This window comes from Podarcis tiliguerta (assembly GCF_965153285.1).
Source record: "Podarcis tiliguerta genome assembly, chromosome: 13".
Lineage (NCBI taxonomy): Eukaryota > Metazoa > Chordata > Lepidosauria > Squamata > Lacertidae > Podarcis > Podarcis tiliguerta.
In genome coordinates, this window is record NC_139546.1 from 30,249,700 (window position 1) to 30,264,019 (window position 14,320).

The 14,320-nt window shown below is 43.5% G+C and overlaps 1 protein-coding gene across 6 annotated transcripts in view; it reads right to left on the reverse strand.

Moving 5' to 3' along the window:
* Positions 1–124: 124 nt before the first annotated feature.
* Positions 125–14,320, reverse strand: part of LOC310663334 (putative serine/threonine-protein kinase SBK3) — a 30,007-nt gene continuing 15,811 nt past the window's right edge. For 5 of the 6 annotated variants that reach the window (XM_083411121.1, XM_083411122.1, XM_083411123.1 and 2 more), the window contains 3 exons: positions 6,338–6,535; positions 4,011–4,213; positions 125–3,351 (listed from right to left, as the gene is read on the reverse strand). In XM_083411121.1, the coding sequence (XP_083267247.1) occupies positions 2,569–3,351; positions 4,011–4,213; positions 6,338–6,535 (1,184 nt within the window). In that variant the 3' untranslated portion in view covers positions 125–2,568. Of the gene's footprint in view, positions 3,352–4,010; positions 4,214–6,337; positions 6,536–10,709; positions 12,138–14,320 lie in introns of those variants that run through there. The other variant, XM_083411124.1, reaches the window with a different exon arrangement.

A 14,320-nucleotide genomic window follows, 5' to 3' on the forward strand; every position in this document is an offset into this window, starting at 1 on the left:
CATGGATAGCATTATTGTCAAATATTTTCCTGCTTGTGTGTAATGTACACAAACTCTGAGGTCTAACCTACACAAACACTGCATTACACTTGAGTGTGCAGAAGCATCATAGAATTAAGCCTTCTTTCTTGGCAACAATTTTATTACAGAAATTTCATCAACCATACAGTACAATAAATATACATATAATATCCTGTATAATTCATTATTTTAACAAGCCAAACCGTTTTTTCCTGCATTCACCATATTTAAAAAATCCATATATTTACTCTCAGGTCTTGGTCTGCTGGAAACATAAAGCATTCTGGTTTCTTTGCTTTTAAAGTCCTTTGGTACAGCTGACGTATTGCTTTTTCTCTAAATAGTTGAAAGGGTAATTAAAATGGAGTTTCCAGCATATTAATATAGCACTATATCATGCAGCAACACCCTTCCTTTGTGGCCAAGATCCTCATATAATATTTACCCCCAAGAAAGTCCCATTCAGTTAAAAGTTTGTTACTTGCAGTTCAGCTTGTTCAATTGCTTCCTATTAATTGCACCTGGGAGATGAATGATCACCCCGTGAATAGTCTCTCAGAATTGCTCCACTGACAATTTCTGTTTCTGAGGAAATATGTTTTGATTACTGATCTCTTTTCTTTTCTTTACTGGTGAAACAGCACTATTTGGAGAGTGGGAATAAATATAACAGAAGGAAACTAGTAATTAAAGCAATAACAGAAACTAACATTTGGGCAATTCTGAATGGTAAATTAAAGAGGCAATTAATAGGTTATTTAGCACCAATCCCCTAATCAGGGGGCAAAACAAGATCTGAAAAGAGGAACTGCTGAAACTTTAAGCCTTAAATTTATAGGGATATGTTTCATCTCCCTGTAGCCTTCAGTTTAGTCTGCCATAAGTAAAAAAGGCAAGCTGTTCACTGACACTGCTTTAAAGATCCTCTTGACAAAGAAGAACCTACAGCTGTTTTTGGACTATGTGAAGTTAAGGACAGCATTTCCATCCACACTACTCTAGTGCTGGAACTCTAAATAGCAGCCATGGGAATCTTGTGGGAGATAGCAGCAAAACCTAACAAACACATATTCTTGCTGAGTTAGCATGAGGAGGGGCTATGTCCACAGAGCTGTATTGCTGATAGATACTCAAACCACCAAATTAAAATTGGCAGCGAGGGCTCTGTGTTATGTCATCCCCCCCCCCCCTGCTCTCCTGGAGAGGAAGGAGCATGCAGTACTTCCTGTTCCTCTCTCTCCCTTTGACAGCCATGGATGCAGATATGCCTCTACTTACTCCAGCTTTAGGTGCATAACTGAAGATGTTTATACTACAAATGTATTTTGCTTGCATAGTTTTTACTGCTACCATTGCTTGAACCAATGCTAGATTATAAGTAAACAAGCTATAGTTTTTAACTTACTTTCCGAGTTGTTGCCCAATCTTTATTGAGCAGGGTAAGAAAGGAGAGCCAACTTACTTCATAGCTGGAGTTGCTAAAAATAAGGTTTTACAGTCTAATTCCTATTCTTTTAATTGTTCAGTTTGGGGTGGGATTTTAAAACTCTGTTCACCCCATACACATGGCCTAGAGGGATAAAGTGCAATTAATATATCCTCTCCTACCCACTAAAACCTATCCTATACTTCTCTCTGATCTTAATGCTAGCCATCACAGTGCTAAGGCTGGATATGAGCCTTCTGCTTGCTCTTTAAGATTAAAACTCAGCATTTCCCCACCCTAGGACTGGACTGAGGGGTGGGCATGTTGCCTTTTACTCTTAAATACCAGGTAGAGGGATAATCTCCAGTCTCAGCACTGTGGTGTTGCGCATTAAGATCAGGGAGAAATTATTCCTATGACTGCTCTCCAGATATCCCCTCTAAAGGGATGCCAGAGGGATCGTTTATCTCTCCATAGGTGGATCTAAAGAGAAGGAAGAGGAATTTTATGCCTCAATCTGGAGATTTAAGTGCCCCATCTGCTCCTTAAAGAGCAGGCGAGATTTCCAAATCAGGTTGTGCACTTGAAGGCCTGGTGGTCCTGATCCGGCCTGTGAGTTAGTCATCCCTGTTTTAAAGGTACAGGAGCTGGGAGAAGCTGGAACAGAACTCTGCCTGTTCCTCATGAGCAGGCTGGTCCAGCGATCATATTTTATTTCTTTAAAATTGTCATAATTGTCTAAAAAAAAATCATGGTGAGATGATACAGAAAATTCTGGACTGCAACACCTTAATAATGACATTGCCTAGATGCTCCACAAAAAGTAAGTGAACAAAGGAAGGCATCTCCAGCTAATCCAGCTAAAGAGGAAGCAACCGTTATCTTCTCTAGTGATGTTCCTGCTATTGAAATAAAGGTTGTTCTGCTGATACCATTGCTACCCAACTACACACTATCTCTCTGGCAGGGAGTAGATCACCCATTACTGACTAGCTAGTTCTATCCAACCTGACCAATAGCAGAGATGGCATTATACTGAACAAACTACTGCTAAGTCTTATTTCCCTTACTTGGGTCTTTCAACTCATTTCAGCATGTTCATGGAAGAGGATTATCTAAAATCAGGGCTGGAGCCCAGGCTCAGTTAGCCATGAGGCTTCCTGTGGACTGGGATTGCTTCCAGGGCTATGACCATTCTGAATGGTGTGGGTTTTCTCACAGAGAATTAGCTCAGGCAGTATTTCCCCTGGACAATTCTCCTGAGATCTATTGCCCAGGTTAGTATTGCCCCCAATAGGGTCATTGAGGAAGGCACCTGAATCCATTGTATTCAGAGGTTCATCTTGAGGACTCTGTGTCCCTCCACAGCTGTCCACCCGCCAAGGCAGAGCTAAGTATTTGTGCACTTCAACAGCAGGACTACGGCGGTTAGGGTCAATGGCCATTAGGCGGCGGAACAGACCCAAGAGATGGGTGGTAAAGCCTCTCCACAGGGCCGGAGCCTCCCCTGGCACCGTGCGGTTCTGCCAGATGCCAAATTCCTCAAACTGAGGGTCAGGGCTCATGGCCACATCCCAAGGGAAGCAACCTGTACACATACAGAACAGTAGCACGCCAAAGGCCCAGACATCCAGGCTGGGGTCTAGAGCCAAAGTCTCGGTGCCTTCCAAAAGGCACAATTCAGGTGGGGAGTAGGGCAGAGTGCCAGACATAGCAGCCACTTGTGTGCCTTCCACTCGTGTGAGGCCGAAGTCTCCCAGTTTCACCTGACGACACTCTTTGTCAAAAAGCATCACATTGTCCAGCTTTATGTCCCGGTGCACCAAGCCTTTGCCATGCATGAAATCCAATGCCTCGGCCAGTTGGGCTGCACACCGTTTCACCTGTACCTCAGGAAGGCCCTCCTGTTGAGAAAGAGAAAAGAGAGCAGGGGGTAAAGATGAGCAGTACCTCTTGAAAAGAATTACCCTCCAGCCTCCATCTTTCAGAGGAATGGGACCAGTTTGGAAGCACCGTCGTTGAGTCAAGTGCAAATGGACCTTTCATTGAAAGAAGCTAACTGTAGATGTAATTGCCTGGCTAGTGGTACCTATGATGTCACCTAGACACCTCCCCCACCCCCAATCCTTAGAACAGTTTTGCTATATTATCATCAGCTGCTTAACACTGGAGCACTGAAGGCAAAGAATAAACATAAAAATGGGGAAAGGTACTGTGGCACTTTAAAGAACAAAAAGGTGGCCAGTTGAACCAGCATTTAATTAATATGCTAGGCTGCAATGTTTCCCAAACTTGTGTCTCCCTAGCTAACAGGACCAGTGGTCAGGGATGGTGAAAACAGCTGGAGATCCAAGTTTTGACAACAATGTGCTAGGGTGTGTTTCAGCCATTCATATTAGAGCCAGGAGGAAGCTGGAGCTACACTGCAGGCTCACTCTGAGTTTTAGATTACAATTGCTTGCATGTTTAATCTTTCCCTATACACAAAATAAATCCTACTTTCCCACCTGTGCTGAGACTCTCCCATTTGTAGGCCCCACAAAGTTTCCATCCCACTTCGTACCCCTGAATTCAGGATGGCACAAAGGTCACCAGCTGGTGCCAGCTCCTGTGCAAAGCCATAATGTGTAGATGTCTCAAAAGCAATGCCAGTGGTTCGGAGAAGGGCGCGGTGTGAGGAGAGGCAGAGAGCAATACAGTATTCCCGCAGGAACTCGTGCCTCCCTGTCCGCTCCTTGGACATCAGCTTCAGAGCCATCGATGTTCCTGCAAACAACAACAAAATGTCAGCGGCTGGACATTAGAGGGTGCCTGGGTGCCACAGCACCAAAAGTAGTGCCCATGTCACACATAAATCTTCTGTATACCTGCACGCGTCAGGCATTGTACCTCGAAAACACAGTTCACACAGCGGCTAACCTGTAAGCCCTTAGAAGCTGATCATCCTTGGATTGGGAGAAGGAACACTCAGGTCAGAAGCTGTGGAGGGCAATTCAAACTCTGGCAACACACTTGTTTTCAGAAATTAACTGCTGCATACCATTGTCTCCCCAGCAGGGGGCACTGCAAAGCTAGTTTCAAATGGTGAGGAAGATCTTTCATCTGGGTAACAGAAAAAATAATCTGTCCCTAACCTGGGTTTGGGACTCGGATTGAATCTGTTGTTCAGTGACATACTCTTCTACATTTATGTGCAAATGGTTACCTCCTTCCTTCTTATTTTTACAGCTGTGAGGCTGGCTAGCTTGCTACTTGGACTGCTGCAGGCACTTGGCATCGCCAACACAGCACCTGCTGGCTGGCAGCTGCCCACACTCCTGGGATGACACAGCTAATTAATTACAGGATTTAGTGAACTAGAAGAGGGCAGTGGGGCAGCTTGGGCTGAGCTGCAGCAGAGCCAGCTCCAGGCAGGTCTTAAGTCAAGCGTTAGCCCAAGGGCATGTTTGCAGTACTAGAGGGTAGGTTCTCTTCAAGACTAGGGTCAATCTCAAGACAAGACCACACTCTAATCTGGTTAACATCCCATTTCCCGCAGCAACTTTTACTTATCGTGTTCCTGCTTTCCTCCATAGCAGCCCATGGAATTCTGTCCTACTCCTTCCCAACAAACCTTTAGCTTTCTAAAAGGACAAATTTTCCTGTGATACTACACCCCTCCCCTAATTCTCACTGGGAGTGAGGGGCAAAGAGAAGGACAGTTCTTTTGCATTGTTTGTGGCCCTTAATGGCTCAGTACTTCTTTCCACATTGTTCAGCCAATATGGTTTGCATAAACTAACCCATGTATTCCTTGTCTGGCACAGTTCTGCAGCTTGCATTTTCCCTTTGTATCCCAAATATTATCCAAATATTACGGTTTATTAGCTTCTAATATTCACTAACAGACTTTGGTATTCTGGTCCCCAGCTGTAACAGCACATTGCCTCCTGTGGGCTGGCGTGGCCCTTATGAACATCAGAAGAACCTGCTGTATTTGTCCAAAGGTCCATCGAGTTCAGCACTCTGTTCTCACAGATGCAACCAGATGCTCATAGGAAGCCCATTCAATAACATTATTCCCACTTGTGATTCGCAGCAACTGATATTTAGAGGCATACTGACTCAGACAGTGGAGGCAGAAAATGGCTAGTAAACTAGATAAACTTCTTCTCCAAGAATTTTTCTAATCCTCTTTTAAAGCCATTGAAATTGGTGGCCATCTTGACATTCTGTGGGAGTGAATTCTACAAGTTAACTATGTGCTGTGTGGAGAACTCTCTTTTGTCTGTCCTGAATCTTCCAACACTCAGCTTCATTGGATATCCCCAAGTTACAACATAATGAGACAGGGACAAAAATGTCCTTCTGCCACCCAGTGCATGAACTGTATGCAGTTGTACTTTGGATGCCAATTGCCTTGGTACTCGGACGTTTTGGCTCCCGAACACCGCAAACCTGGAATTGAGTGTTCCAGTTTGTGAATGTTCTTTGGTACCTGAATGTCCGATGGGGCTTCCGCAGCTTCCAATTGGCTGCAGGAGCTTCCTGCAGCCAATCAGAAGCTGCACTTTGGTTTCCAAACATTTTGGAAATCAAATGGACTTCCAGAACGGATTCAGTTCGACTTCCAAGGTACATCTGTACACCTCTTATCATTTCCCCACTTGTTCACTAAACGAAAAGGCCTCAAATGTTATAGTCATTCGTCATAGGGGAGTTGTTCCATCCTCTTGATCATTTTGGTTACCCTTTTCTGAACCTTTTCCAGGTGAGATGAACAGAATAGTACACTGTATTTCAAGTGGTCATGCTACAGATCTGTGTAACAGCATTACGGTATTGGCTGTTTGGTTATCAGTCACTTTCCTAATGATCCCTAGCATGGAATTTGCCTTTTCACACTCTCACCTCTCTCACGATGCTGGATGTGCAGAACATGTCCATAGGAGCCACTGCCTAGCTCCTTGGCTATGTCGTATTTCTCCTCTACTTCTAGCTGTGGTAAGCTGTCTGAGGTGATGCACATGAGCTGTTCTATGAGCTCCTCATTGTCTTCAATATCTTCCAGAGCCTCAGTTGAGGTGGTGTTCTGCTCATGAATAGAGCCTGTGGAGAGAAAGGAGGAATGATATTTTTTTTAAATTATCTGTAATCCACATGTAGTCTTCTAATTCTCTGTAATCCACATGTAGTCTTCTAAATTCCATCGGAAGATGAAGAAAGTTTGTTTTCTCCTGCTCTGGAGGGTTGTAACCTGCACCAATGATTGCAAGTTACAAGAAAGAAGAGTCAGACTAATCATTAGGAAGAACTTTCTAATAGTAAGAGCTGTTTGACAATGGAACAAACTCCCTTGGAGGATGGTGAACTCTCTACTGGAGGTTTTTAAGCAGAGGTTGGATGGCTACCTGTCATGGATGCTTTAGTTGAGATTCCTGCATCACGGGGTTGGACTTGATGACCCTCGGTGTTCCTTCCAGCTATACAATTCTATGACCCCATCCCATGATTCTATGAAGGCTGACCTCCAGCATCAACAGCAGAGTAAGGGGCGAGGCCCCCTTTCCCCTCAGTTTGGCTGGGCTCATTTATTTATTTTTGCAAGAGCACAGAAGATGGGGAATCCTACACTTAATTACCGTATTTTTCGCTCTATAGGACGCACTGGACCATAGGAGGGGGAGAACACGGGGGGAAAATTCTCCCCCTCTCTGCTCAGCACCCCTTCAGCAAAGCAGCAGGAGAAATGGAGCCCCTTCCATTTCTCCTCCTGCTTCACTGAAGGGGCGCTGCGCAGAGAGGGAAAACTGTGCAGCACCTCTCCAGCGAAGCGAAGCCTGGAGAGCAAGAGGGATCGGTGTGCACCAACCCCTCTCGCTCTCCAGGCTTCAGACGGCTATCCACAAGCCTTTGGAGCACAGCGGGAACTCCTGCTGCGCTCCGAAGGCTTGTGGATAGCTGCCTGAAGCCCCCGGAGTGCAGCCTTTGAAGCCTCTGCAGAGCAGCAGGGTGAAGGCACCCTGCTGCCCTGCAGAGGCTTTGCGCAGCCATCCCCAAGCTAGAACAGCAAGACGGAGCACTGCGCAGCGCTCCGCCTCGCTGTTCTGGCTTCGGGGATGGCCTTTGAAACCTCCACAGGGCAGCGGGGTGCCTTCACCCCGCTGCCCTGCGGAGGCTTTGCGCAGCTAACCCCAAGCTAGAACAGCAAGATGGAGCACTGCGCAGCGCTCCGTCTCCCTGTTCTGGCTTTGGGCTTAGCCGCGCATCCTGCATTCGCTCTATAGGAATATTCGCTCTTAATTTTTGGAGGGGGGAAAGTGCATCCTATAGAGTGAAAAATACGGTAACTTAGGTGAGAGACAACAGATGTCACAGTTGCCTGAGGTAAGAAACTGTTGAGGACTTTGACTTTGCTTTCTTTGGGGGGAAATGGCATCTGGTCTTGCTGTGAGATAAAACAGGCGGTGGAGCAGCAGCAAGCTATGCATGCTACTTACCCATCATCAGATAAGAGGAAATGAACCACAAAAAAAGAGGTGAGGAGATGACACATTTTCATAAGACGTGCATAAGTATGGCTGCAAATTTAGTGACAATCACTATTTATTTAAATAGACCGTAAAATACGTCTCACCACAGCGAGGGAGAATGTGAACTGTATGTCTGGCTCCCCATCTGCTGTCCAGTTAGTGTTGATGGATAACTTTAATGCTCATGCTCTCTTATTTTTCTTTTTTAAACACAACTTGGAATGAACAGCCCTTCAAATCCTCCCCTGTGCAGTTCAGGACACAGGGCTCTCTTAAAGCTTAGGCTGAGGTTCTTCCTCCTGCCTTCGGTTCAAAAACTGAACACTTTATCCTGCACAGCCCAATGAGGGAAGGTTTTGGTGCAGTTGCCCCTGATTTTAATGAGGCGCGATTCAGGTTTGCTTCCTGAATCTCTTATTATCGAAGGATGGCACTCAGGGAAGTATGCACTTAGGAGAAGAGACAGCGGGCGGGGGGGGGGGTTGTTAGATAACCAACGGGAGCAGGGAGCCAATATAGCAGCAGGCTGGGAACTGGAGCAGCGCCAGGCCAGAGGCATCCTTCCACCATCCCGCGCACCACGGGAGGACATTCCCTACATGCCGCTTGCCTGTGTGTTAGCAGATGACTCTGCAGTTTGAGATCCCAGACTTTCTCAGGGAGTCAGAGCAGTGCCTAGGGAAAACTGGCCGGGGTGGAGGTGCTGCGTTGAATGCAAAGCTCTGTTGCTCTGGGACCGCAATAAGAAAGGTAAAAGCAGTGCTAGGTAATCTGACCCTTGTGTTATGGTCTTAAGCCCCCACCTTCCTCTGTGCTGTTTAGACAGCCGTAGGTATTCATTCGATTATGAATACGAAGCACACACACATTTAACATTTCCCCTTCCCAGCTATTCTATACTTTACATCTGCTTTTGCATTCCTGATATGGTATAGAGCGAAAAAATAAACAAAAGGAGTTTGACTTGAAGAAGAAGGAGGAGGAGGAGGAGGAGGGGGAATATTCTGAGCACATGAAATTTCACATTTGAAATTTACTTAATTTCTTAATCAAAACTACAGGGATAAAATGGAAGTTGCTTCTGCTGCCCCCTGATGAGAAAAACATGGGAACATAGGACCGTTTTGTTGTAGAAAAGGGTAATAACAAAATGAATACCTGGAGCAGTGCTTACTACCATGTTTGAATGAACAGATTTACAAACTGCTAATTTTTAAGCTGAAAACAAATTTTGGTTTAAAATATTTACCAATGAGAATAATAAAAAGATTTAGTGGCCAGCATTAAGAGGTTTTCAACAGCTGGCTTTAAAACTGAAAATTGAGCATTTTGAAATTTCTAATCAGAATTCTGAAAGTTTAACGACATGCTAAACTTGCACACAAATTCAAATCAGCTTTAGAGTTTTGGTTTTTTGAATGAAATGTGTTTTTTCCCCACTATCCCACACAGTGGGAAGTTTCAGGGCTATATCTTACCTGGGTTTGGTTTTCTCTCACTGGAGACTATTATTTTCTAATACTTGGGCTCCCAGTAGCCTAAGATCCTTCTTATCCTCCCCCGCAACTGTCATAGTTCAAAAGCTTTAAAATATTTTTCATTAGTTTTTGTGCCAATCTAAAGATTCAACACATTTTATGAATAGTGACTTCTATTCAGTTTTTTTAAAAAAAAAATTGTACAAATTTTGCATATTAGCCGTTTATCTTTTGATTTTCAAAAATTTTCTTCAAAACAGTAAATTCAGTTCTTTCCTTTATTTATTTAGCAAAACTTATGTGTTGCTTAATGAAGATATCTAACAGTTTCCATGAAATAATATAAAAAAATGAATTAAAATAGCAATAAAAAAATAAAATTATTAAAATGTCAATAAAACCAGTTTCAAAAACAATTGTAAATAATAAAAGTACGTCTGGGTTGACTTGCCTAAAAACAGTTTTTAGCAGACATTGAAAGCAGTACAAATATGGCACCTGACCAATATTAATTTTCTGGGAGTTCTGGAGAATGGGTGCTGCCGCACTAAAATATTGATTTCTCATTGGTGAATAATGAATATTATGTGGTGTTTGTAAAGTGCCGGTTCCACAGTTAACATCATTAGAGTAAGCTCTTATAACCCCAATTCAAATATTTGTGCGGCTGAATCATCATTACCAAATATGTGTGAGTTAAATACAGGGGTTTCCCCCTAAGTTTAGAAGCTTTTACCTGCTTATATTTAAGACCTTTAAATAAGTTGCCTTACCCTTGCCCCTCTAAAGCCCCTATCATGCTCACAGTTATTGCAGCTGTGCTTTTGCGGTCTCTGGGTGTCCCACTCCGCCAGTCATTTAGTTTGTTGATTTAAAATGTTTTCATCATTATTTCCCTTTTAAAAAGCTCAAGCAGCAAACAGAAGGTTAAAAATATAATAAAACATAATTACAAGATTACTAAATAAAGCAGATACACACACAAACGTTAAGTATGATAAGGGACTAGTTTCCGATCCACCCTAAACCAGCAGGAATCATGAGCAAGCTGAGCGATTCAGGTCAGGAGTTTGAAAAGGTATGGCTTGCAAGGTGGTGGGCAAGGCTTTAATAAAAGCTGTCTATCATAAATTTAAACTTAAACGGAAAATATTTGGGGCAACCAGGTGTTCTGGGTAGAAGCCTGGCCCCCTCATTTCAGGGATGCTTCTCATGAGACCAAAGGCACACAAACAGCAGGCCCATTTTGGGGCCAGTGCACTAGATACTCACAGTTGTTGGTCATCATGAGATAGCAACTAGGAACAACGAGCACCTTTTAGAAAATAGAGGGCAGATTCATCAATCAGCGGGGTGAAGTGTTTTCTCCCCAGCTTTCTGGTGAATACGTTGTTTAGGAGGATAAACATGGGAGAGACAGCGGTGAGTCAGTTTGCATATTAGGCACCGTAAAACACATTGGCATGGGCATGCATCGCACAGGGATTTGCTGCTAACTCATCAACAGCCAAGAAACCATATATGGCATAGAAAACCCTCCCTTAAGTAATCACCTTATCCTTCACAGCCAAACTCTTCTTCATCTTCCAGTATATAATTCACTGTTGTTTTTGAAGCTATAGAGAAGTTGTTCATGGAGCAGTCTGGTGTGACTCATAGCAGAAAGATGGTGAACACAGCAGTTTAAACTGGATATGATGCATCCCATTGTGTGTATGTTTTTAGCTTCATTCACATGATGACATTCTCATTCAAGTGGCAGCCTGTGCTCCCCCACCCCCAATTTAATTTGGATTTTCTTGATCCACAGACAGTGTAGTAAGGGGGGGAAATGTTACCCAACTGGGGATGTACTGAAACTCTTTCTGTTGGCAGGATTGTTTGGGGTTGTTGGTTTTTTTTAAAAAAATGTTTTTGGCAATGCTTTGCTGGGTACCATCGATCACTGCACCGCCTATGATACAATATGATATCTTTATTGTCATTGTCCCATACGGAACAATGAAATTGAAAAATCTACATAAGACATTCAAACCCCCCTAAAAACTCTGAAACCCCCATTTTAAAATACAATATACCCCTATAGAGACTCCTTATCCTGCATTTAAAACCAGAATTGCATTTGGGTAGAAACTGTTTCTCAGGCGGCTAGTCCTAGTCTTTATAACCCTGTACCTTCTTCCAGAAGGCAGAAGCTGAAAGAGATCATTCCCGGGGTGCGCACTATCCTGCGCTATCTCTGCAGCTTTCTTATGGCACCTGACAGCATAGATTTGATCTAAGGTGGGAAGAGTGCACCCAATTATTCTCTCTGCAGTCTTTACAATCCTGGACAGCATTATTTTTTCCCTGGTCGTGCAGCTCCCAAATCACACACACAGACCATAAGTTAATACACTCTCCACAGTACAATGGTAAATGCCATCTGAGAGATTGTTTTTCTGGAGGATTCTCAGAAAATATAACCTCTGCTCTCTTCATAAGGTCTTTGCTGTTTTCTCCCTAGGTTAGGTCATCTCTCGACTCCATTCCCAGAAATCGAAACACCGAGACCTGTTCCACGCACTGGCTGAATATTCAATTTACATTTCCTAAAGTCCACAATAATCTCTTTTGTTTTCTTTAAAGTAAGGAGTAAGTTGTCTTTCCTGCACCATTCCCCCAACTGCTGATTGGTGCCTGAAAGCACTGAACAGTTTTGAACCCTAAGAATACAGCAGCAGCAACCTCTAATATTCAAATGCCAAAATACTCCTTCGGTGGGTGGCATACATTTTAAGCTATCATTAATGGAATGTGGTCACAAAGAAGCATTGTAATTTGGGGGGAATTGATCTGTTATTAAATTCTAAAAGAAGGGACTCAAATTTCCTGGAAGTCATAATATATATATGGGAATAAACCTGGGCTGTTAAAAAGTCATTAAAAGGCACTCTGGACATATTCAGACACACTTTTATTATTTCATATGTTCCTTGACAGAGCACTGCTAGATTATTATGCACTGCTAGAAAGACAAGCAGGTTCCTTCTTTTTTTTTCCTTCCGAGATCTGCTTCTCTTTGCCTTTGCCCTTCAAATGACACATGTCCAGCCTCTAAATCAAATGGTGATGGTCTTTTCCTGTTCTCTGCTTCGGACAGTCTGTGTTCTGTGTTCCCCACCACTAGCCTCTCTTGCATATTTATTCTGTCAAGAACATTTTTTAAAAGCAGCTGGAAAATATTCCGGAAAGGGAATTCAGTCAACCAGGGCTTTGCAAATTTGGCCTTTGCTGCATACCTGAAGTACAGGTTTCCCATGAAATGGATATAGGGAGAGATTATATTGCATACAATGCTTTGAGTGTACATTTACACTGCTCAGATTATGTGTGTCTGTGCACAGCCATGGAATCCTGAGTCAAAAATTTTCCAAGCTAGGACCTCAGCTCTGGAAGTCCACATTGCAATCAATACCATAAAAATTGTAACTAGCGTAGCAACATTGTAAGTAGTGGCTAGAAAGCTAGGTGGCCTGAGGACATTAAATCTCCAGTCAGCATTAAAATTGACCGGGTGATCTTGGGTTGTCTTTCACTCTAAGTTGTGCTGTGTGGTGGGTGCTTCACAACCAAGTACAGTACTGTGCCCTGAGCTACTCAGATAAAGGTAGGGGGGGAAAGGAAATAAACAAGCTGTAAGCCAGGAATTTGCTGAGAGCCTTTCTCTCACCTCTGAGCAGCCCATTCACACCTATAAATCAAGAAGGGAGTTCAGCTCGGCTTGAATACCCACCACCTCTGGATTTAGAAGTTAAACCTTGCTTAGCTTTCTCTCTTTAAGAAACTGACAGTGCAGATCTTGATAGGGCACTAGCTTCAGTTTCACTCAGCAAACATGGTGCAGGAGGAGGGAAGGGAATGCCCTGCAGACCTGGGCAGGTGTTTGCTCTTTCCTTGTGAGAAATTGCTGATAGGGTATTGGGTGCCAGGTTGCCCTTGCACAGCGATATTAGAGCTCCTGCTGAGACAGAATCTCACACTCAGTGGGCCCAGCTCTGAAGCCCACAGGGAAAATATATGGCCACTGGGGGGGGGGGTGCATGCAAACTGCCTGATAGGTCTGTAAATGATTCTGAAAAATCTATTGCCATGGATTGCTCTTTTTAATCCACCTTGCTTTTTAACCAAATATTGGATCTGATCCGGGCTTACTATCATCCAGGACTCACCAGAACCTTGCCTGGTGTTTCAGTACCAAGGCTCACTGGAACACAAAACTAATAATAATGACTAGAATACCACTGAGTTGCACAGCATGCTTTCCCCTTCACCAGTGAGCAAGTAGAACCAACCTTCCCACCACTGAAGTTAGGAGCCCTGACTTCTTCACACTGCTCAATAAACAAAGACTGTCCCAACCCTATAGGTAGACTAACCAGAAAAAATTATTAAGGGGGAAGAGTCATAATTGCATCACATGTAATTTTTCCAGTTTGAGGTTCCCTTTCCCCTTCACAATTTAAGTCTGCTGGAACTTTCCACAGAAAAAACTGTAATGACTGGATAAACTCTTGAAGGGAAAACAAAATTTCTCTCCTCCATGGTTTCCTCAGTTGCAGCTCTTCTCTTTGATCCATTTGCGTTAACAGAGTAGAACCATTGGAGAGGAAATATTCCTTCTTCTCTAGCATACAAGATGCTTGTGGCTTGGGCGAAGGTGTTCATAACAAAATGGAAAGATGCTAGAGGTTTGTGTTCATATTTTCTATCTGAAACAATCATTTTTAGAACAAATTTAAGGACTGTGCTAATTGGATTATAAATAGCATGGCTTTTTTCCGCCATACACACAGACAGAAAAGACACACCCTTCCTTCAAGTCAAAGCAGTGAAAAAATGAG